The sequence below is a fragment of the Callospermophilus lateralis genome, chromosome 7 (assembly GCF_048772815.1).
Source record: "Callospermophilus lateralis isolate mCalLat2 chromosome 7, mCalLat2.hap1, whole genome shotgun sequence".
Taxonomy (NCBI): Eukaryota; Metazoa; Chordata; class Mammalia; order Rodentia; family Sciuridae; genus Callospermophilus; species Callospermophilus lateralis.
Genome location: NC_135311.1, coordinates 122,028,231 through 122,053,921, shown reverse-complemented (window position 1 = coordinate 122,053,921; position 25,691 = coordinate 122,028,231). Strand labels below are relative to the sequence as shown.

Here is a 25,691-nt window from a genome sequence, read left to right as displayed (position 1 = left end):
AAACTACTGGGATTATAGGCATGTGCCACCATATCCGGCAATACATCTCTTAATGTCCCTGTCAGTGTAGGAAAAAGCAGACAAGTAAACAGAACCATAAAGTCTCAGACACAGTCATGACCAAGTTCCATCAAAACATTTGCATATTCCATCTGAGTTCCGAAGCAGCATTCTAGCCAATGTCATTTCTACTAGAAAAGATCACTGCAAGTCTGTTCACTTCAGGAGCTCGGAGTACAGAGACTGCTGCTCAGAAAAGTGCTTTGGGTAGGAGGAAGAGAAGACATTTGTGTACCAGTGCACAGGAGCCAGGTTCTTTTGGATCTTACCACTTCTAGTAGGAGGAAGACATTTGTTACTGATAAATTATTATTCTGTTTGTCATTTTTAAGGGAATGAGGAAACCTAAAAACATAGAAAAGGGGGAAAAAGTTCCAAGTAAACATCTTCTCTGAAGCCTCCACCCCTTATCCAAAGTACTGGGAATTGAACACAGGATACTCTACCACTGAGTTACATTCCTATCCCTTTTATTTTTGAGACAGGGTCTTGTCAAGTTACTCAGGGGTCTCACTAAGTTGCTGAGGCTAGTCTTGAACTTGCGATCCTCCTGCCTCATCCCTCTGAGTTGCTGGGATGACAGGTATGCGCCATCACGCCTGGCTTTTCTTTGAAGTTTAAATGGATCGTATCCCTTGGCCACAACACGCTCTGCTCTGATTTGTAGCAATTAAGCCTCAAAGAAAAGAGAGCAATAAATTCAATCCCATGGCTCTTGTAAAAAGGCATCTATTTGGCTTTTAATACAAAATGACTCAGAAACATAGAAAGAAAATATCATACAAGCCAGTCACTGAATTAAAAACAAAACAACCAAGCCCAACAAATTTCAGTTGATATTCCCTGCCTTCTGCCCAGATTAGAAAACAGGTAACTGCAAACCAAATGTCTGTCCCTTTGAAAAAATCTTATTTAAAAAAAAAAAAAAAAAAAAAAAGGCAGGGAAGGAGAAACCAGTCCCTGAAATCTGGCAGGTGGTGTTAGAGGCTACTGGGAGCTTGCCTCAATCATCCTGGCACATGGAGTACAAGCGGTGGTTGGAATATGGACACCACCTCCTCTCTGTCTTGCTAGTAATGGTCATCTGAAGGGAGGAGGTCAGCCTGGGCACCATTTGATGCCAATTATGCAGTCTGAGGTCTCAAGGTCAAGCAGTCCTGGAGTCTTCCATTCCATAGCTTCACTGAATCTCTCCCATGTACAGTCTCTTGTCACTGGATGCTGAAAGAACTGAGGTAAAAGAACAGAGAAGACAACTGGAAATAATGAAGGCTCAAGGAGACTGGGTGCTCAAGGGCTCTTGTGTCAAGAGCCAATTTTGGTATATAAGAGCAATTGGATGTAACTTGAATTCCCCTTCTAAATAGCATCTACAGGAAATTGTAGTCTGGCTTTTCAATCCAAGTCCTCTCAAAACCATGAGTTTGACTGTACCGTGAGAAATACATTATCAGGCTCAAAATTCTGATGTCCCTTGTCAGTCATACCCCAAGGAAAAGATCTTCCTAGTTACTTTAGGAGACAGGAAGTGATCTATAACCATAGTTTTGTAAATGTGCTTCTGTTTGTTAAGCCCCGGAGAAAGTTACATTTTCTCCTTAAAGTTAATTTGCAATTTATATCTAAATATTCAGAAATATCATTCTGCCTGTGATCCCAGCAAAGGGAGGTTGAGGCTCAAGTATGGGGACAGCCTGGGCAACACTGCAAGACCCTGCCTCAAAAAACCAATAACAATAAAATCCCCACGATTCTCTTATCCCAATATACCACAGAGGCACAGATCTGAAGCAAGTAAATGCAAAAAAACTATATAAAAATAGGCTAACCTACCTTCCCTTGAGATAGAGAAGAAAAATGGAACATTACTCTTACCCTTGTCACTTAGGACAGCAACTGTGAGATAGTCACTGATACTTAGAAGGGCCGTTTTTATGGAAATTCACAGAAAACAGAGGCCCATTTCTGTCTCTGTATTCCCAGACCCACCCTGGGGAGATTACCACAGGTCCCCTTCCCCAATAGTGAGGACAGACTTACTGATGGGCTCATCAGGATGAAAAGCCACTTCATTGATGGAGCCAGCATGGCCAGGCAGCTTATACAAAATTCTTCGGCTTGTGGTATCCCACACATACACAAACCTGCAAGTATCAGGAATAGCAAGGATCAGGCCTTCTAGAGGTGGGCTAGGGCAGAGGCATGACTCTTTAATGGAAATGGAAACCATGCTATTTTATTACTCCAAATTTACTGAGTTGCATTCTGGCTTTTAGAAGCTAAGACAGAGGCTGAAGGTGTAGCTCAGTGGTAGAGCACTTGCCTAGAAACTAGGAACAAGGTTTGAGTGAAGACATGGACCCTGATCTTGAGGAACTCAGTAAATGGGAATAGCTTAAAATATAAGCTTTATTAGTATTTTCAAACATAGCCTCTAGAATGGGAGAAGTCTTGGAGAAGAAAAGAAACAATTTTCCCTATGAACCCCACATAAAAACCTTTCTCAAAGAGCATCAAATATAATTAGGCTACAGTTAACTTTAAAATCATTCAGGAATGTCTTAAAAGTAAACTGATTTATTGCAGGTTGGGAGATCAAGTATAACTTCTTATACTGTACTTAAACCACTGTACTTTAGTATTTATTGTATTTAACTTTTAGTATTGTACTCAAAGCTGAGCCCAGAAGAGAAATGGGAAATTTCAACTATATAAACATAATCAGAAGTCTTAATATATATTGCAGGATTCACTTCCCTTAACACCTTCAAACATCCCGGTTAAAACAACACCACCACCACCAGCAAATTTTCTTTGACCCTCAACCCTGCCTGAGTCATTTTAGGTAAAGGGCAAAATAGTTACCATCTTCATATGGTTGGTGATTTGAAGCAGTTATTAGTAGGACTTAAAAACATTTATTCATATATCTGTTTCAATAAAAAATACACTAGTACTTGAATATAAAATTCCTAGCTCTTGGGCCTGAGGATGCAGCTCAGTGGTAGAGTATATGTTTATTAGCATGTGTGAAATCATAGGTTTCATCTCCTACATCACAAAAACAAAAAAAGCAGGCCTAGTTCTGATACAACAACTTTGGGTATAAATACAAGTAAATGCTAGGCTTGATGGCACAAACCTATAATACCAGCAACTCAGGTGGCTAAGGCAGGAGGATTCCAAGTTCAAGGCCAGCCTCAGTGACTTACTGAGACCCTGTCTCAAAATAAAAAGGGCTAAGGATGTAGCTCAGTGGTAAAATACTCTTGAGTTGACTTCCCCGTACAAAACACAAAAAACAAAAAACAAAAGCACATAAATAAGAGCTGCTTTTTTTTTTTTTTAAGAAAAAATATTTTTAGTTGTATATAAGCACAATACTTTAATTTTTATGAGGTGCTGAGGATTGAACCCAGGAAGTCCTCTACCACTGGGCCACAACTCCAGACCAGTAAGAACTTCTTTATTATTGAGCTCTCACAGGCAAGGCTCCATAGCCATAGTAAAAGTTCCAAGCAAGATGGAAGAAGTGGTAACCCCATCTGTCTAGATTTTTTGGCACCCTTGTTCATGCTCTCTGTGCTTTTTTCCTGCCATGCTCAAATAACTGGTCTTCATTCATCATGGTAATGGCAGTGTGGTGGGGTGGTAGTGAAAGAGTATGAGTGCTGTTTCACCAGAAGCCAGAAAGACCTGCGTTCAAGTCTCAGTGCAACTACTTATTAGCTAAGTAAATTTAATAGTTGAATGTTTCTGAGCTTTTTTCCTTGTTCTGTTGCAAAGTGCTCGGCAAACAGTATTAATGATGGCTGTTGCTATTAGGAGTACATTTGCTATCAAGCTACAATCACAAGAACCCCATGGGCTGAATCAATCCTTCTTGGACCAGCCTGGCCAGTCTCCCTGTGTCCTTACTAGGGGTGCTAAGGTTTCAGGTCTGAAGAAGAGGACGTGATTTCTAAGTAGAAAGGCAGAGCTTGGCAACCCCAGGCCCAGCTGAAGTGCAGTTTCCTGAAAAGGAAGGCTAGATTCCCAGGCACATGAAAGACAGCAGAACCCCAGATCTCCAAGGGTTTACTTCAAGGCCCCATTCTTGATGGCTGCCAATTAGATGCTAAATTCAGAGGGATTCCTTGCCTTTCCTCACTGTAACATGGCAACATCCAGTAGGAACCAGGTCCTTATGTAACAGTGCTGCTTGCTGACTTGGGGCTAATTGGCGAGGTGGCCTGTAAAATCCGGACAACCCCAGCAGGGAGAGGGGCAGGCTTTACTCAGGCCAGAGCCAAGCCTCCACATATAAAATTTAAAGGAACAGAGAGGAGGAAAAGGGAGAAGGAAGGACACTACATATCAGAAAGGGCCAATGTTAGAAACAAACCATTTTTATCAGGGAAAAGGGCATATGTAAATATAATTTAAAGAGACCATGCCAAGTTACTCCTGTAACCCCAAGTGACTTGGGAGGCTGAGGCAAGAGGATCACAGGTTCAAGGCCAACTTGGGCAACTTAGTGAGATCCTGTCTGTCCCCTTTATTATTCTCCTCCTACCCGAAAAAATAAGACTTACCAATCTTCCCTTTGAATTCTAGTGGTACTGGGGATTGAACCCAGGAACTTATGCATACTGGGCAAGTGCTCTACCACTGAGCTACATCCCCTGTACCCTGTTCCATAATTTAAAAAGACTAATTACACAAGAAAGACACTGCTGAAAAGTATACAAAACTACTTTGAATGGTTCTTAGTCTGTAAAGAATGCAAGATACTGGGCTGGAGTTGTGGCTCAGTGGTAGAGCGCTTGCCTAGCACGTGAGAGACACTGGGTTCGATCTTCAGCACCACATAAAAATATAAATATATATATATATATATATAAATAAATACAATAAAGGTATTGTGTTTATCTATAACTAAAAAATATTTTAAAAATATTTTAATGCAAGATACCTTAGTATGTTAAGGTCTTCTTTTGACCATTGAAAATCTTTTAGATTCCCGCTTCAAGGCAGCTCTCTATACCACCTGGACTAAAATCATCAATGTGTTACTATTTCATCAAAGCCCCTTCCCCTCAAAAACAAAACAAAACCAACCTGATTAATTCTCCATCTTTCCTGCCATTAAACTTGTTAGGAAAACAAAAAAGTGGACTTTGAATGTTTCAAGTATGTTCAGTTAATCACAAGGTGTGGGGCAGACCACGGTAAAGCTTCTCCAGGCAGGGCTAGGGTTCCAAGAAGGAAAACCTGAAGCATGATAAAAGCTTTGGCAAGCTTGGGAAAGGGTTCGCATTTATAGATGATGCGCTTATTTCAGCAGGGTAGTAGTAGAAGAGGATAAGAGTGAGGTTAAGTGAAAAAGAGTAAATACATTGCCCAATGAAAGCTAAAATCTGAATCTGCCACCAGAATATCTCATTCTTTACTATTCCACCTGGACATCACTATTCAACCTGATTCCCTTCAAAGTATAGGCCACTACAGACACACCAAATACAATAGTATCTGATGGAAGAATTTCCTCACGCAAGCCACATAATGGGCCAGTTAAATTCATACTTAAGAAAGTCTCACTTGCTGGACATGGTGGCAAATGCCTGTAATCCTAGTCACTTGAGAGGCTGAGGCAGGAGGATTCCAAGCTTGAGGCCAATCTTAGCAACTTGTCTCAAAAGTTGCCCCTGGCAGTTGCCACTTATTGCTGAGTTGTTATGTGGGGTAGAATCTGACTACTATCTTTGGGTTAGTAATTTATTCATATAATATTATGAAGTGCTTAGTATAAGATAATGCAGGGGCTGACAAGCACTTCCCTGGGTTCACAGAGATGACTAAAATTCATTCCGTGAGTTCTGGGGCAAATAATTTAGTAGGGTTGTCCCACAATATCTGTCTGGTTGTGAGGTGTAATAAATACTAATAAGGACTAGATGGACGAAGTATTAACTACAGCAAAAAGTAATTAGTTATGCCCAAGAGTTAAGAGAGGAAAGGCCAGGGAACAGTTAAAGATACAACACAGGGCTGAGGGTATAGCTCATCGGTAGAGCGCCCGCCTCGCACGTGTGAGGCACTGGGTTCGATCTTCAGCACCACATAAAAATAAATAAAGATACTGTGTCCAGCTACAAAAAAAAAAAAAAAAAAGATACAACACAGGGGTGGTTACTAGAAAGGTAAGGGAGCTTGGATAATGAAAGAGGGGGTATGAGACAGAACCCGAGTTGAGAATGCAGAAGCGTTAGAATACAGAGTTTCATGTGAGTGCAGTATTGTGGTGATGGTCAGAGAGATGAGTACTTAACATGTGTTGAAACAAAATGAAGCAGCAGAAGAATCTCATGAGAGACTGGGAAAATTATGAGACTGAATTTTATTTTGATGGCAATGTGAATCCAACAGGATAAAGAAATGGTTGACCTTCTAGGTCTAAAATATCCAAAGAAGAGAGAAATAACGTGTTTGTCCAACATGCTTTTTAAATCTTTCACACTGCAAATGGCTTCATCTCCAAGTACAGCTATAACTCTGGCTGCTCTAGTCCATAACTGCATGTCATGTATTAAACATGAGAAGACCTGCAGAGCTACATCATCCTCTACCTCACACCCAGTAATCCTTACCTGTCGGCTGAGCCAGCTGCTATTTTGCTTCCATCAGGTGACCAAGAACATCTCAGGAGATTCTATAATGATGAATAAGCAAGAATTTATTGAATGGTAACATATCAAATTTCTCTTTGCCACACCCAAGAATCACTGGGAGATTTTAAGAATCCTAACTGGACTTTTAAAATTATTCTCCCCAGAAAGATGATCAGCAATCATCTTATTTTCTATGGACCAAAAATAAAATACTTCATTATTTTATACCATATAAACACTAACTAGAAAATGCTTAGTAAGTTATGTTAGATTAGACCTGGCAACAAAATTTGTTTTGCCAATAAATGGAGGCCTCCTTTGCTTGATTTATCTTGATCCTCATTGAATTTCCCCCTTCTTGTTCTTATTTTTCTGTCTCTCACAAATTGGGGCATGGTGCTGACTGAGAAGAGGGATATATTTCCAGGGTTCTAACACATGGTCACTGGGAAGGTAAATGAAACAATTTGGATAACAGCCGTGGGAGCCTGGGTCCCTTACAGAACATTGATCTGAAAGGGTTGAAGATCCTATGGAATAAAAGAGAAACTAGGAGTGTCCTGTTAGGGTGGACTGATATTAGAAGCTCTCAGTTTGAGAGCTGGCTTCATCGCTATCTGGCTAAGTGTCTTCTGTGATATTCCTCTATTAGTTTTATTTTTGGTAAGAACAACTTTGATAAAGAACAGCCACTAGAATGCAGCCCATTCTTAGCAAAACTACTTCTCTTTAGCCTTAGCATCACCTTAAATGTTTTAGGAATCAAATAGACAATAAAACCCCTTTGCTATGTAGCACTCACCTTTTCAAAGTTGTGCACATTTCCTTGAAATATCTTCACACACCTCTCTTTGGGGGCAAATGGTCGGACATCCCAGACCCGCACTGCAAAACAAATTTAATCCAATTAATCAACCAAAGAATTCCTGAGAACTCAAATGAAACTAGTATCATGCTAATGACAAACACTGCCTCCTAGCTATAGGTGGTCCAACAGGCACACTGCTACCTGTTAAGGCTCTTTTATTTTTCTAATGGGAATATAATGCATCAAAGTTCTATTAATGGTGCTAAGGGCACTTTTCCTCACAGAGGAAAGTGAGGGGTAGGAAGAAGAAATGGCAAATACATTGTTGAGAAATTGCAACAGAATGCAGCTGCTTGTGATAATAATTTCAAATAATTCCTCTGTCAACTCTGAGTCACAAAACTCCAACTTTGATATAACAATCAAAATACCAATGACTATTGTAAAAATGAGTCTATAAAAACCAAAGTTAATATTCATGTTTTATAATTTTTCTCATTTGGACACAGGAGAGTCTAACCTTGAACAAGGTCAAATATAGCAAGAGAAAACTGTATTAAAAAATTAGAAAAAGTGAACTTTGTTCCCCAGCACCCCAGAAGCTGAGGATCGACTCTAGGATCTCACACATGCTAGGCAAGCATTCTCCTATTGAGTAACATCCTCAGCCTTAGAAAATGTGAACTCTGAATTTAATTTTAGTTTTGTTGTATACGGGGATGTTAGGTAAATAGTCAATTATTTGTGTCTTGATTTTCTGCTCTATTAAAAAACAAACAGCTGGCTGCGGTGGCACACGCCTGCAATCCCAGCAGCTTGGGAGGCTGAGACAGGAGAATTACAAGTTCAAACCCAGCTTTAGCAACAGTGAGGTTCGAAGCAACTCAGTGAGACCCTGTCTAAAAATAAAATACAAAATAGGGCTGGGATGTGGCTCAGTGGTTTAGTGCCCCTGAAGTCAATTCCTGGCACCCAAACAGACAAAAAAATCACTTTTTTTTCTTTTTAGTGGTAATAGGGATTGAACCCAGTGATACTCTCCCACTGAGCTGTATCCCCAGAACTCTTTGAGAGAGGGTCTCACTACATTGGCCAGGCTGACCTCAAGCTTTTGATTCTCCTGACTCAACCTCCTGAATAATTAGGATTACAGGTGTGTGCCACCACGCCTGTTGTTTGTTTCCTTCTTTCTTTGAAATAAATAAATCCATTTTAAGAACTGAGCAAGATGATATATGTGGAAAGATTCTAAAAAAAGTTGAAGGTGATAAAAATAGAGAATTTATAATTTTATTATGTTGCCCAAACCAGAAATTCTTCTTACTATTCTTTTAATAACCACTCACAGAACTTCATCATTTCTCACTATAAAGGAAGCTAGAATTAGTCAAGGGTAAATCCACTGAATTTAAGATATGCATATAAATATACACTGTAAGCAGTAGCTAATGCTGTTTTAACAGAAGCTAATCTTATAGAGGAATCTGAATGATGTCATTTTATTTGAGTGTGAAAAGGTAATAACAACACTTGGGAGTCAGACAGGCATAAAAAGGCAAAGCTATGCATGGAAGTTTGCTATTGAGATGATAATGCAGTCAGGAAGTAAGAACTTCCATTCAGTCAACAAATATTTGAGTACCCATTAAATGCCAGGTACTGTTTTTGCTATAAAATGTCAGTTAGTGCATTTTAGTTCTTGACAAGCCCAAGAACATGATATGGGTACCAGGAGCATTTCCAAACTCCAATATTAAGCACATAATCCCACAACTGCCTTCCTTTTTTGTTATGGTAAACCCATTCTCCCACCCTACAACTAAAAAACCCAAATCAAAAAAACAATCAACAAAATAAGCAAAGAAATAGGGCAACAAGAGTTTGTGTTTGTGTAAGTCCAGAATGTTGAGGCTATTTTTTTTTTTTTTTTTTTCAGTATTGATGATTGAACCTAGGGCCTCCCACATGCTAGGCAAATTGTCTACCAATGAACTACATCTCTAGCACTTTTTATTTTTCGGTCTGAGCCTCCAAAATAGCTGGGATTACAGTTGTGTGCCACTATTCCCTGCTCACACTAGGGCTCTTGGAGTAGAGAGGTAAGATACATGGCATACTGGTCTATGATTGCCCAAACTTGGTACCATCTGCAAACATCTGAGAATTGTCCTGACTATTTGAATCATAACTCTTGATTTTTTTTCTCATGGAACTAATCAGTTAAAATTTTTCTTGTATTCTTCTTGGATTTACAGTATACCAGAGCAGAAATGGGCCCTAACGATAAAGGCCCATTTCCTCTAATTTTATCCATTTAGAAACTGAAGTCCAGAAAGGATAAATATAGTTCAAAGTTGTTTAGGAGCTATAATGGCAGATCTGGGATTAGCGTCCTGGATTCGTGATCATCTAAAGCTTTTCCCACTACAATATTCTCATTGACTGGTAGACTCTTTGAGCCATCCTTGACTCTTTCCTTGACTTTCATGTATCCCAGTATACATATTTTTTCTCTTTTTGCAATGCTGGGCACTGAACTTAGGATCTTGGACATACCAGGTTAACATTCTACCACTGAGCTACATCCCCCATACCCCTACACATTTAAAACTCAATGCCCACTTCTTTAGGGTCTACAGAGACTGGGCACTGGGACAGCTTTCCTCTTCAAAGTTACCTGTATTGTCCATTGCATTGGACAAGAGGTAAGAGCCTTCAGAACTTAAACTCAGTCCAGTCACGGAATCTGCATGGCCTCTCATGGTGTAAGTTAGCTTGTTTTGGCGTAGGTCCCAGACCTGCAAAAACAAAAAAGTGCTCCCAGAAATCAAACTGAGAAAGAACAGAGAAAGAATTATTCAAGAGTCACTTGCTTTGAGAAATTGGTATCCTTTCTTAAAGGGCAAAATATTATTTCAACTACAAAATACAGGATTTCTGTCAAAGAGAAAAAAAAAAAAAAAAACCTTATCTTTGGTGCTGGGGATTGAACCAGGGCCTTGTGCATGAGAGATAAGCACTCTACCAACTGAGCTATATCCCAGCCCAAAACCCTTGTCTTTTAAAAAAAGAGTCAAAGTGACTATATTTGACTTGATATAAATTAATGTCAAATATTAAGATAAAGTTCAATGTAAGAAAATTTGCATAGAAGTCATTTTCAAAGCATAACAAAATGTAGTAGACATTAAAGAAAAAAATAAATAGCATTTAAAATGATTACATTGATTCTTAGTCACTAAAAAGAAATTATTAGGGGCTGGGGTTGTGGCTCAGTAGTAGAGTCCTTGCCTAGCACGCATGAGGCACTGGGTTCAATCCTCAGCACCACATAAAAATGAAATAAAGATATTGTACCCATCTACAACTAAAATAAATATTAAAAAAAGAGAAATTATTAGAACTACATAAAATATGTAAACATGTTATTTAAAGACATTATGAATACATGTGAATTGTGTATAAGAAAATATGTAAGAATATTGATGCTTAATGTCATGTATATGTAAATATATATATTATATATATATATTATATATATATATATACACACACACACACACACACTATAAAACCTAAATGTCAATAAGGTAAAAGATATGACATTAAATTATGATTCATAAGCACATTGGAACATTATGAATTCTCACAAAGGAGATAGCATGGCAGAATGGAAAGAGGAAATTTAGGATTAAGAATAACTTAATTATGTGTCACTGGGCCACTAACCCTTTCTGAGGACAGGGAAAACATCAACTTCTTATGGCTGTTATAAGAATTACAAATAAGAATGCTTAGCATATGCCTGGCACTTGGCAGGCCCTCAATAATTTTGGCAGTTATTATTAAGCAGTTCCTAAAAATAACTCTGGAATCCAAATGCAAAAATATTTACATAATAAGCAAAAAAGGGAAAATACAAAACAGTATTTATATTTACATAAACTGCAACTATGTAAAATAATTATTAAAACTGCCAGCAATAGTCTGGATGTCACATGGAAAAACAGTAATTTTGTGAAGGTCATCGGTATTATACAAAACTTTTCCCAAATTTTATTTAACGCGGCCATGTAATTTTTCTAAGTGAATAAAATTTTTGCTGTCTTCTAAAACTAGGCGCTTTCTCTCATCCAGACGTGAGTTAGGTATTGTATGCTGGAGTAATACATAAGGCAGACAACTCTACTTTCTCCATCCATAACTCATTCATGTGTACAGCCTAACACACTTCATATACCATCACTTTTTTGTGTCAGGATGTTTGCTGCCTCAGTAATCAGGAGAGCTTGAAATGGCTGACACTCTATTAAAAGCTTTTGTCCTTTCTCTTCAGAGAAGGCACTGCTGAAATCTTTACCTTAATAACAAGTAGGAGAGAATGCACTTGCCACCAATCTCAGCACTTATGTGCTATTTCCAGACTTTCTTCTTTGAGGCCTATACCTTGTTTGTGTAGGGATAAAAAATATCTGGGATTTGCCACAGAAAGAATGAATAGGGCACTAATTTAAGCAAAACATTTTGCAAATGTCCTAATCAGCTATTCAATGAACATCTGGGTATCTGATCAGTGGCAACCACTATTGGAGATTTAAAGGGACAGAGTTCCTGATCTCAAGCAGCATTTAGTTTAGCAATGAAAACAGTCTTGCAAACAAGTATCGAAAGGCCTATTTGCAGTGTAGTAGCAGAGGGGGCAAAAGGTTTAACTCTTGTAGAACAGGGATGAGAGAAGCTTTCCCAGAGAATAAAGTATTTGAGCAAGGTAAAGAAGAAGGAAGAGACTTTTTTCTTTCTTTCTTTTTTTGGTGGTACTAGGGATTAAAACCAGGTTCACACATATTAGACAGGCACTCTACCACTGAGCTACAGCCCCAGCCCTTTTAAATTGTGAGACAAGAGTCTTTCTCATTAAGTTGTCCAGGCTGTCCTCAAATTTGGGATCACCTGGGCTGGGGTTTTGGCTCAGTGGTAGAGCGCTTACCTAGTACACATGAGGCACTGGGTTCGTTCCACAGCACCACATAAGAAGTATTAAATAGGGTTGGGGATATTGCTCAGTTGGTAGAGTGTGCCTTGCATGCACAAGGCCCTGGTTTCAATCCCCAGTACCTACAAAAACAATCCCCCCCCATCCCAAACTAAATAAAGGTATTGTGTCTACCCACAACTAAAAAGATATATTAAAAAAAAAATTGGGATCATCCTGTCTCAGCCTCCTGAGTAGCTGGGATGATAGGCGTGTACCTTGCTGGAAGAGTCTTTTTTTTTTTTAAATTACTTTGACCAAGTAGAAGTGTATTTCAAGGGAAAAGTGATGTGTGAAAGCAGAGAGCATGATAAAATTGCTAGATTGTAGGGAATTAAGTGTAGAGTAGAAACAGATCATGCTTGAGAGGTATATAACAGAGGTGAGCACACAAAAGGCTTTGAATGCCTGACTTGGATTTTATTCCCTTCACTAGGGAGTCACAGAAGTGTTCAAAGTAGGGCAATGAGTTGGTTAGATTTGTACTCTGAAAAGATCTTTCTGGCTCAGATAATCAAAGAGATGAGACCAGAGGATAAGAAATCAAAAAACACTTATTTTATTCCTTTAAACAAACAAAACTACCAACTAAACTCCCATGTGGCTCAGAGCTCAAGTTTACATGAAACACTAAAGAACTGCCAGCCAGACCCTCAAGCCCTCAAGCAGGAATATGTTTTATTCTTTTTTCATTTTTCCTCTGACTTCCAAATCCTATCAAAGTCCCTAGAGACAGCATATTTACTCACAAAAGGAACTCCCATTCCTCATTTCTTCTTCCTTTTTAAAAACAGGCCGTGCTGAGAAGTGTCTTGTCACACCTGGCCCCCTCAACCATGCTGGGGATCACATCCAGGGCCTCATGCATGCTAAGCACTGGTTCTATCACTGAGTTAAACCCTCATCCCAAGAACCAAGTTCTTTTAGGAATACCTACTAATGTGCTGAGGCAGTATAGGGACTTGTCAAGCAATTAAGTGCTAAAGCCTGCTGAGTCCCTAAGTGCTTAAAAGGAACCTGTTAATTGACCAGAGGCAACAAAACAGATTGGAAAGATTATCAGCTCTCTGAGGATACAGCTGCGATCCTGGCTTTACCACTGACTGAGTGATTGACTATGTGATCTTGGCTAAATCATTTAACATCTTAGGGCCTCACTTTAGTCATCCATAAAATAAGACAGATGAACCAGAAGTTTAAGGTTTCTTGCAGGTTTGACATTCCTTGAGTCTATTTCTGATTGGAAAGGAGCCTCTCTTTTCCATATTTAAAGAAATTTATGAGGCCCCAGGACAACTTCAACATAAGAGTGCTTCTGGGTCCAGGGGTAATTACTCTCCCCTAAGTATGTCACAACAGGGTATTTAGGTAGGGAGAAACCTAAGGAAGGAGCTCAATTTATCTTCTAACTAAATTCTAATAAGGTCTTACATTTCTCTAGCATACCTTAATCATAAAGGAGCAAAAAAGAAGACAAATAATTATAGCAACCTAACTTTAAATACTATTAATTGCTGCTGCCATAAAACAAAACAATAGGTCTGGGGCTGTAGCTCAGTGGCATAGCATATGCCTAGCACATATGTGAGACACTGGGTTTGATCCTTAGCACTGCATAAAAATAAACAAATAAAATAAAGGCATGCTGTCCATCTACAACTACCAAAGGGAGGAAAAAAAAAGCAAACAAAAACAACAACAAAAAACAATATGTATTCAAAATTGGCAAAATTCTTAATACATAGGCTGAATACTCCCATTTAGAGGTAAGAAATGGAGATTCAGAGAAGTTAAAGTCACTTTCTTAGCTAAGTGTGCTGGCACACATCTCTAGTCCCAGTTACTCTGTTGGCCAAGGAAGGAGAATCACTTCAGCCCAGGAAATCAAGACTAGCCTGGACAACATGGAAAGACCCTGTCTGCAAAAACAACAACAAAACAACAACAAAAAACAAAACCAAAAAAAATTTTTTTTTTTTTTTGGTGCTGGAGATTGAAACCAAGGAAGGAGCTCACCCATCCCCAGTACCTACCTTTATATATATTTTATATATATATATATATATATATTTAAATTTAGAAATGGTCTTGCTGAGTTGCTTAGGGCCTTGCTAAGTTGCCGAGGCTGACTTTGAACTTGTGATCCTTCTGCCTCAGTCACCCAAGTGCTGGGATTATAGTTGTCATCACATCTAGCCACAAATAACTTTCTTAAAATCAGAGCAATTAAGTGGAAGAATTAGAAAAATAATCCCAACATACTGTCCAGAAGGATAAGAGGGATATGATAGACAGCAACTAGAGGAGGACCTATTCAAATTTAGAAGTCCTCTCAGAGAAGCAGGAGTCTGAGCCAAGAAATAAGAACAAGAGCAAGTTAGTTACAGCAAGATCTGAAGTAGGCAGGTTCCTGACAAAGGAACTAGCTATAGGATAATAAATTTAAAAAGCAGCATGTAAGATTTATTTTATTTTTTATTCTAACTTGTTATATATGACAGCAGAATGCATTACAGTTCATATTACACACATAGAACACAATTTTTCATCTCTGGTTGGATACAAAAAGCAGCATATAAGATTTTATCTAAAAGAAAAGATTGGAAAGTATAATGAAATATTAAGAGTGAATGAATTTGGATGATTATACCACAGTGATTTTATTTTTACTATTTTTCTTTTTGGTATCAGGGATTGAACCCAGGAGCACTCTACCATCAAGCTATATCCCTAGCCCTTTTTCTTTTTTTATTATTTAAACAAATTATTATTATTATTTTTTAGTTGTCAATGAATCTTTATTTATATGCAATGCTGAGAAGTGAATCCAGTGCCCAACACATTGCTAGGCATGTGCTCCACCTCTGCTATGATCCCAGTTCCCTCATTTTTTATTTTGAGACAGGGTCTCAATAAATTGCCCAGGCTGACCTCAAACTTGCAAGGCCTCCAAGTGGCTGGGATTATAGGTGTGTAACTGTGCCAGGCTTTTTCTTTTTACATTTTGTAAAGTATAAAAACTAGCCAGGTGTGGTTGTACATGCCTGTAATTTCAGCAACTTGGGAGGCTGAGGCAGAAGGATCATAAGTTCATGGCCAATCTTGGCAAGTTAGCAAGATATAGTCACAATATAAAAAATAAAAAGGACTGAAGCTGGGGTTGTGGCTCAGTGGTGGAGCACTTGCCTAGCACGTGTGAAGCACTGAGTTCAATTCTCAGCACCACATAAAAGTAAATAAATAAAAGAAAGATATTGTGCCCATCCAAAAAAAAAAGAAAGAAAAAAAAAGAATGCAGAGAATGTAGGGAGTGTAGCTCAGTGGTAGAAGTACCTGCCCTATGTTTGATATGTAGCACAGCAAAACAAAAACACAAAAAACCATGCCTAAAGAAAGGAGCTCACGAGGGATGAGACTGTAGTTACAGAACTTAAGAAGTCATGTCTGGTTCAGAATGGTTAGGGTGGTAAAACATATATAACCCCCCCCAACACACACACACACACACACACACACACACACACACACACACGAGAAAGGACTATAAAGGATCTACTGAATTTGGCAACAGAGAGATCGCTGATGGTCTTAAAGGGAGCAATGCCCACAAAATAATGAAAGCAGAGGCCAGACTGTTAGAGGTGATGGGGAGATATGGAATTGAGAAATAAAAGGGAAGTGAGGAACTAAGATAGTGAGTCTATGAAAATCTTCAGGGCTTTTCTCTTAAGTGTTAAGAGTATGACTCTGGGGGCTAGGGATATGGCTCAAGTGGTAGCGTGCTTACTTGGCATGCGCGGGGTGCTGGGTTTGATCCTCAGCCCCACATAAAATAAATAAATAAGTAAGTAAGTAAGTAAGTAAGTAAATTAATTAAATAAAGATGTTGTGTCCATTGAAAACTTAAAAAAAAAAAAAAAAGAGTATGACTCTGGAACCAAATTCTGGGTTTGAACTAAGTTTCCATTTCTTATAGCAGCGGAACCTTGGGTTATATTATTATGCCTCTTTTAGCTCAGTTTCTTCACCTATAAAATGGAATTGGTAGGGTCTATTTCAAGAAGACAGCTGTGAACCTAAACGAATGAATGATGCAAAGCTTATGAACACCACTTGACATAAAGCAAGCACTTTGTGTTAGATGATAACATTATCACCACCATTATCCTTTCCAAAAAGTTTGGCTATGAAGGGGAAGACCCTCAGGGCAATAGCAAGAGAGGGTGTGTGTCTGAAGGATGATACTTATCTTCCCTAGAAGAGACCTATGCATGATGAAATGTTGATGAGAAGGAGAAACACAGAAGTTAAAAAAAGGATCTGGGCAAACTGATGGCATGGGTTTCTTGAGGATGTAAGAAGAGTTGAAACCCTTCCACTTAAAGGACCATCTTTGGATAAAAACAAGGAAATTTTATCCACAGTAACTACAAAGGAAGCAAGGAGTGACAGGAATATAGGGACAAAAGAGGAAGTTGGGTATTAACTAACAGGGACCATTCTTACGATAAAGCAGAATGTAAGGTCAAAGTCTGAGAGCCTCAAGGAAGCCAATAGATAAAGGCAGACATGAACTGTGTAGCTCCAAAAAAACACTGCACAACTACTGGCACTGGCTACATCTAGGAACTCTGCCAGGTGCTTTAATAGACCAGGCTCAGTTAATAACCACCATAACCCTATGAGGCAGATGCTACTGTTATTATTACTACCCTTGCTATTCTCCTGAGACAACAAAAGCTTTAAGAAATAAAGTAAAATAACTTATTTGAAGTCACAAAACTAGAAAATGATGGAATTGGGATCAGAATCCAAGTCAATTACTTGAAAACTTGAGTTCATGGTCTGTTGTCTCTTTCTTAGAGAAGTTTAGGAAATTTCCTTTTCATAGGGTCAAAAAGAAACACATCGAGAGATGAGGGCAGGGAATCACAAACTGATTCACAGTTATCTCATTAGAACAAGACAGTTAAAATAAAAAATTAAAAAAAAAAGATTTTAAATGTCTTCAGGGAAGGAATATTGTAATGCATTCTGTATTTTTTACACAGACCCTCTCCCAGGGACTTCACACTTCAAATTAACTGCCTGGTTCTTAGTTTCAAGTTACTACCTTCCTATTAGTTGTCACTAGGCACCACAATCTCAGTTTGCAAAGATTTACTTCTAGGAGTGTATACAAGTGAAAGGGAATTATAACATAAACATTAAACATACCTTGATATCGTTGTCTATTCCACCAGAGATAATCTGATCACTTGTGTCATTGAAGGTTACAGCTAACACCTGGTAAGTGTTCTGAAATGTCTGGATGGCTGCTTTCTTCCGGATGTCCCAAAGCTGAAGCAGAGGAAAAGATGAGTGTATTAGTAATGTCACTCTTTATTTATTTATTTATTATTTTTTATTTGTAGTTAAGACACAATACCTTTATTGTATTTATTTATTTTTATGTGGTGCTGAGGATCGAACCCAGGGCTTCGCAAGTGCTGGGGAGCACTCTACCACTGAGCCACAACCCCAGCCCAGTAATGTCACTCTTAAGAAGTAATCACATTTAGGGCATGGCTCAGCAGATCTCTGGCCTAGCACATGTGAGGCCCTGGTTCAATCCTATATGTATTGTGTCCAACTACAACTAAAAAATAAATTAAAATAGAAGAAATAATCACACAGGCAGGTGTGATGGTGCATGCCTGGAATCCTGGTGGCTTGGGAGGCCGAGGCAGGAGGATTGGGAGTTAAAAGCCAGCCTCAACAACTTAGCAAGACCCTGTCTCTAAGTAAAATACAAAAAAGGACTAGAAAGGGGCTGGGGATGTGGCTCAAGCGGTAGTGCGCTCGCCTGGCATGCGTGCGGCCCGGGTTTGATCCTCAGCACCACATACAAACAAAGATGTTGTGCCTGCCGAAAAACTAAAAAAATAAATATTAAAAAAAAAAATTCTCTCTCACTCTCTCTCTCTCTCCACTCTTTCTTTCTTTTTTTTTTTAAATATTTATTTATTTTTAGTTATCGGCAGACACAACATCTTTGTTGGTATGTGGTGCTGAGGATCGAACCCGGGCCGCACGCATGCCAGGTGAGCGCGCTACCGCTTGAGCCACATCCCCAGCCCTCTCCACTCTTTCTTAAAAAAAAAAAAAAAAAAAAAAAAGGACTAGAAGGGGCTGGAATTGTGGCTCAGTGGTAAAGTGCTTGGTTGACAAACGTGAGGTACTGGGTTCAATCCTCAACATCACATATAAATAAATAAAGTAAAGGTATTGTGCTCATCCACAACAAAAAAAAAGTTAAAAAAAAAAAAAATAAAGAACTAGGGATGTGGTTCAGTGGTTAAGTGCCCCTGGGTTCAATTCCTAGTACCAAAAAAAAAAAAACAAAAAAAAAACCAAAAAACAAAAAACAGTAATCATACACTATACCCCTAAATTCAAGGACCCTGTGGACATAGACACATTTCTAACAGGGACACAAAGGTCATTTTAAAATCATAACAAAATGTATTAGGCATTAAAACAAATAAATAGCATTTAAAATGCTTACACTGATTCTTTGTAACTAAAAGACATTATTAGAACTATAAACAAATGAGTAATAAATCACTTCACTTGTATTTTGGACTCTTAGGATCCCCCTGCCTTAGCATCCCTGAGCTACTGTACCCTGTTCATATTCTTTTTCTGGGTACTGGAGACAGAACCCAGGGATGCTTTAACACTGAGCCACATCCCTAGCCCTTTTTATTTTTTGAGACAAGGTCTCACTAAGTTACGAGTTAAGTTGCTGAAGCTGGCCTTGAACTTGCAATTCTCCTGCCTCAGCCTTAAGTCACTGGGATTATAGACCTATGTCTGTGGCTTTCTGAAGGATGAGTCCAAAGGGTTTGCAGTTATTTTGCCTAATATGAAACTTCTTGAAAACATTTAAAGACAAATGCATTTGCCTCTGCTGTCTGGGGCAGGGAATAGAGCAAATGACAAACCAAAAAGCTTGGGAGGAAAGGATAGGGAAGGAGAATGTGGGGAATAAGTGCTTTGAAAAGCTCTCATATATTCCTGGGGATCTGAGAAGGCCTTAATCTCTCACCTCCCGCTGACCTTCAGGCTCCAAACAACCAAGAAATGAATGATAATGCAGGGTTACAAACTGCCTAGCTCAGAGTTGAAGGTAGTCTCTGACACAGACACATACATGCCCAATCTGCAAAGACTGGCAGAATTTTTGTCATTCTAAATGATTAAGGAAACCTGTGTCAATTACTAGCTTATTAGAATGCTTATGGAAAAAGACTTCAGTAGCTACACAGAAGAAAGAATACAGATCTTACAAAAATTAGTTTAAAAAAATCACAAACAATAACTGCAATAAGCAACAACAAACATTGTTGTTACTTTATATGTTTAAATATCTAGTTTTCAACAAAAAATTGAGTATGCAACACAACAGAAGAAAATAAAAAAAGAAAAAAGAAATAGTCTTTTCAACAAATGGTTCTGGAACAACTGGATAACCATATGGAAAAAGAATAAAACTAGGGCTGTGGGTATGGCTCCGTGATAGAGGGCTTGCCTAGCAAGTTTGAGGATGGGCTCATTCCTAGCACCAAAGGAAAAAAGGAAAAGAAAAAGGCAGATAGACCCTTACCTCACATGATTTGCAAAATTTAATTCAACATAGATCAAAGTTTAAATATAAGAGATGAAACTATAAAAATTCTAAGAAGAAAACATAGGGGTCTTAGTGACTTTGGATTTGGCAACAAATCCTTAGATGCAATATCAAAAACACAGGTGATAGAGCTGGAGTAGTTGTTCAGTGGTGGAGCACTTGCCTGGCATGTGTGAGGCCCTGAGTTCAATCCTCAGTACCACATATAAATAAAGAAAATAAAAGATCCATTGACAACTAAAAAAATTAAAAAAGGAAAAGCACAGGTAACAAACGCAAAAATAGATAAACTGGACTTAAATAATGAACTCTCACACATAATAGGTAAGCACTCCACCTATGAGTTACAACCCAGTCCCAGAATAATGAACTCATATTAACTTAACAACAAAAATACAAATAGCCCAATCAGTAAATGGACAGAGAACTTGAATAAACATTTCTTGAGATGATAAACTGATTGATTACAATACCAGTTTATATCCTCTAGGATATCTTAAAAAAAAAAAAACAACCCAATAGGGTAAGGGGTATAGCTTAGTAGTAGAGTGCATGCTTAGCATGTATAAGGCTTTGAGTTACATCCCCAGGACAACCAACCAACCAAACAAACAAACAAAAACCTCAACTTTCATACAAAAACAAAAAAACACACAAGTAATAACTAGCATGTAGAACCCTCATATTTTGCTGGTGGGAATATAAAATGATGCTGCTGTTTCGGAAAAAGTCTGTTTGTTTCTCAAAAAGTTAAACAAGAATTGTCACATGAACCAGCAATCCTACTCTCAATAGAAATGGAAACAGGTACTCATATTAAAACTTATTCATTAATGCTCATAGTGGCATTATTCATGACAATGAATAATTCTAATACTGAATTATCCAATGGATAAAAAAAAAATGTGGAATACTCTTACAATGTAATATTTAGCCATAAAAAAGAATCTAATATCAATATATCTTACAACACATATAGATCTGGAAAACCTGCTAAATGAAAGAAGCTAGACATGAAAGGCCACATATGATTTTATTTATATGAAATGTCCAGATTAGGCAAATCAAAGAGAAGAAAAGCAGGTCAGCAGTTGCCAGAGGTAGGCAAAAATAGGGGTAATAAACTGGTTAATTACAATATTACCATATACCCTTTTGGAGTGACGAAACATTCTGGTATGGATTGTAGCAATGGTTGCACAACACTGAATGAACTAAGAGTCACTAAACTGCATACTTTTTGTTTGCTTTTTGGTGGGGAATCAAATGAAGGGCCTCACACATGCTAGACAAGTGCCCCACCACTGAGTCACATCCCTATACCTGTATGCTTTTTAGGATAATTAAAATGGGGGTTGTGGTTGTGGTTCGGTGGTGGAGCACTTGCCTAGCACCTGTGAGGCACTGGGTTCTAACCTCAGCAACACATAAATAAATAAAATAAAGGTATTGTGTATATCTACAACTAAAAAATGTATTTAAAAAATTAAAAAAAAAAATTAAAATGGCAAATTTTATGTTAGCTACATTTTATCTCAGGTAAAAATATTACAGAAGATTACCAGAATGTCATGCAGAAAGGGTTGGTTCATAAAACAGATATATATGTGGAAGGGGGTGAATATTGGGTCACAATATAAAATATATTCCTTAATGTGGGTTGGGATAAAAAGTGTTTCAAAGTTACCATGTTTAGACTATCTAGTTTAACCCCAACTTTTATAGATAAGGAAACTAAAGGTTAAAGAGAAGTGACTTGACAAAGAATCCCAGCAAGTCAACAGTAAAATGAACACCAGAATTTAATAGTCAGATTTTACTACTTAAATACTGTATTAACCTAAAAGTATTGAAATGTATGGTTAATTTTACATTAATATATGCTTCTTTTTAAAAACGAACACATACATAATTATTATTTGCGCGGTGCTGGGGATCCAACCTAGGGCCTTATGCAAAATTCTATACAGGTGCTTTGCTACAAAGTTACATCTTATTTTCATGAAAAAAAATTTGGTGGGGGGACAGAACTTAGGGGTGCTTTATCATTAACCTATATCTTTAGCCCTTATTATTTTTAATTTTGAAAGAAGGCCTCACTAAATTGCTGAGGTTGGCCTTAAACTTGTAATCCGCCTGCCTTAGCAGCCTGAGACACTGGGATTACAGGTATGGGCTACTATGTTTGGCTAAACTTTTTAATTTATTTTTTGGTACTGGGGATTGACCCAAGGAGAGCTTTAACACTGAGCTATATCCCCAGTCCTCTTTATTGTTGAGATGAAGTCTTCCTAAGTTTCTGAGGCTAGCCATGAACTTGTGATCTTTTTGCCTTAGCCTCCAGAATCATTAGGATTGTAGGTGTGTGCCACCTTTCCTAGATCCTACATTCTTTTCAAACAACTACTTAATACATAAATAATAGGGGAGGAAAAGATGTCATAACAACTCTAGAACTCTGTACTCAGCTAGACAATTTAGTTGCATTAAAGAAAAAAAAAAGCTTATAGCTGTATATTTTTAAAGTGTGGATAATACAGCAAGAGCCCAGGGATGTTTCAATAAATGACTGACAGACATGAGAAGATGAACCACAGGAAATTTTTTAAGAGTATGGGTCATTTCATTTAGAAGAGAAAGAATGTTAGCTGATTATGTTTGAAGTGTTAAAGGATTGTCATTGAAAAGAAAGGAATCAGCCATGGTATCTCAGAAAAGATCTAATGGGCTTAAATTTAATTTTGTGGTCAAAAGTAGAGTCTGAGTAGGAGTGTGCCAAGATGCTTCTCCTCCCAATTCTCGTGGCTTAGGATGGAAAGTAGCTCCTACTTCATGGAAGCATGAACTAAAAAAGTCTTAGGTTGTTACTCAGATAAACGGTCCAAAAAGAGTGCTTCATTTCTTTCCTACAGAACACACCCCCTTCCCAACCCTTCTAGTCCAAGAGTCAAGCCAAATGCTTATCTTGGAATTCAAGACCTTGACAATTTGAGCTCAGGCTCTGAAAGCCACATTCCCCCTCTACCACCACCTCTATGTATAGATGACACTTTCACCACATGAGAGCACTCAGCTAACTATCCTGTGTTATAGGGATGCACTTTGTACTTACTCCCTACAATGAACTGCCCCTCATGGTGTAGATATTCTCCTTATCTCACTTGGGCTACTTCGGCCCATTCCTACTTCCAATCAGAACACCATCCATTCTTTAACCTGTAACTATTCAGTCTTTAGGACTGAATAGTTCAGGAAAGGAAATAATTTATCACGTGTATTGTATTTTACTTTTTTTTTTCTTTGCCACTATGGATTGAACCCAGGGCCTCAAACATGCTGAGCACATGCTACTGAGCTACATCCCTAGCTCTCTCTTAACTTTTTTTTTTTTTTTTTTAAACTAGAGGAAAGAATGTACTTGCTAAAAACAGGGGCTGGGTGTGCAGCTCCTTCATAGTGCTATCTGAAATCTTTGCTTTCTGTGAAGAACTGTGACAAATACAAAGCAACATGATTTCCCCCCTTAGATAAAATGAAATTATTTATTTTATTCTTATACTTACAAACCTACTAAAAGAAAACAACAAAGCCTTCCAACTTGATAAGTAGCTAAAAAGTATATATAAAAAGTTGTTCAACCTGCCAGAAATTTGCAGTTTTCTGAATCTGCAAAAGAAGAACTTTTTTCTCTGAGGGAAACAAATGTTGAAAACCGTATCACCAGCACTTAAATCATAACCATAGAATATGATTAGCTTTGACTTTAGTTTGAAAATTATGTGAAAAAATATTTTGATTTCTAAAAATCCTAACACTTAAAACCACATTGGCTTAAAAATATTTTTTATATTTTTAAATATAAAGTATTACTTGGACATCACTAATCTTTTCCTTATGCATTTAATACCCCGAGTGGGAGGAATCAAAATACTGGGTTCTCCCATAGTTTGTCTTCAGTTATTTAAGAAAGTGTGTAGAAGATACGTGCCTTCTGGAAACAAATAGAAGCAATCACTTGGCCCATGTCTGTCTCACTGATTCACGTGCCCATGCCCCTAGAAACTGATTATGTCAGGGAGGAGCCAGTTCAACAAATTAATAACAGCTCCTTTGTACAGCTAACAGACATTCCACACCTCCATTAGGTGTTTTTTCCATGGTTCTTGAGTCACCTCAAGAGTGTATTATAATAAGAGCAAGATGATCTCATTTGTATAATCCCTTTGCAGTTCCAGTTTTGTAGCTAGGATATAAATATTTGAGGGAAGAGAAGTACGTATGGGTATATATAGAATCAAACAACACAACCTGCTCTGGAAAATGGCTGCACAAGAAAGATGTAAGCTTTTCCCCTGATGTTGGGAGAATGCATGTTCAGGCTTTTGTTTTTATAAAGTATACAATAAAATAATAAACCATTAAAAAAAGTTGCTTGATGATGCCTTAAATACAAATAATATATAAAAATTCAAAATAAGAAAAACATATTAAAAAGCAATCATCTAGGGATATGATATATTGTCCATTAAAAAAAATTATTTTGAGTAATAAAGTTAAGATGATTCCAATTCAGATTCAATTAAAAAAAGAAACCAAAACAAAGACATATAAAAAGGTATATAAAAAGCCCAGTAAAAGATTTTTATGTGGTGCTGAGGATCAAACCCAGTGCCTCATGCATGCTCAGCGCTAGAGTGCTTGCCTAGCACATGTGAGGCCCTGGGTTCGATCCTCAGCACCACATAAAATTAAATAAATAAAATAAAGGCATTGAGTCCAACTACAACTAAAAAATAAATCTTAAAAAAAAAGAAAGACACCTATTTAATTCAAATGTATGAATTGCCAAGATCATTGTACTGTCATGTGTAACTAATAAACAGCAGTAACCACCAAAAAAAAAAAAAAAAAAAAAAAAGAAAGACAGTATAGATATAAAACTCTTTTTTTGCAGTACTAGAAAATAAAAGGCGAATATGATGAAAAAGATAAATATGATGAGGCTGGGATTGTGACTCAGGGGTTCAGCGCTTGCCTGGCATGTGTGAGGCACTGGGTTCGATCCTTAGCACCACACAAAAATAAAATAAGAAAGATAAAGGTATATGTCCATTTACAACTAAAAAAAAAAAAAAATATATATATATATATATATATATATATATAAAAATATAAAAAAAGATAAATATGAGAACGAAGACAAAAAAGTGAAAGTAACTAAGAGGAAATGGAAAGCATAAAAACAAATTTCTAGATGTTTATAATAGAAGGCCCTCAATGTTTGTTAATAAAATCCATTAGGGCATTTCCGTCTCTTCTTGTGTTTTGCAATGCCAATTAGCAAGTAGCCACTGTTAGGACTTTCCAACTGGCACACCCCTGTAATCTCAGTGTCTCAGGAGAGTGAGGTAGAAGATCCCAAGTTCGAGGCTGGCCTGGACAATGTAGTGACACTGTCTCAAAATTAAA

The 25,691-nt window shown here is 37.8% G+C and overlaps 1 protein-coding gene across 1 annotated transcript in view; it reads right to left on the bottom strand.

Annotated features, from left to right (window-relative positions):
• Positions 1 to 253: 253 nt before the first annotated feature.
• The window catches only part of Snrnp40 (small nuclear ribonucleoprotein U5 subunit 40), a 33,602-nt gene continuing 8,164 nt past the window's right edge, over positions 254 to 25,691 (bottom strand). The window contains exons 5-10 of the mRNA XM_076863070.2: positions 17,768 to 17,890; positions 10,196 to 10,316; positions 7,513 to 7,595; positions 6,690 to 6,751; positions 2,101 to 2,204; positions 254 to 1,290 (exon numbers count right to left, since the gene is read on the bottom strand). Of these exons, the coding sequence (XP_076719185.1) occupies positions 1,241 to 1,290; positions 2,101 to 2,204; positions 6,690 to 6,751; positions 7,513 to 7,595; positions 10,196 to 10,316; positions 17,768 to 17,890 (543 nt within the window). The 3' untranslated portion in view covers positions 254 to 1,240. The remainder of the gene's footprint in view (positions 1,291 to 2,100; positions 2,205 to 6,689; positions 6,752 to 7,512; positions 7,596 to 10,195; positions 10,317 to 17,767; positions 17,891 to 25,691) is intronic.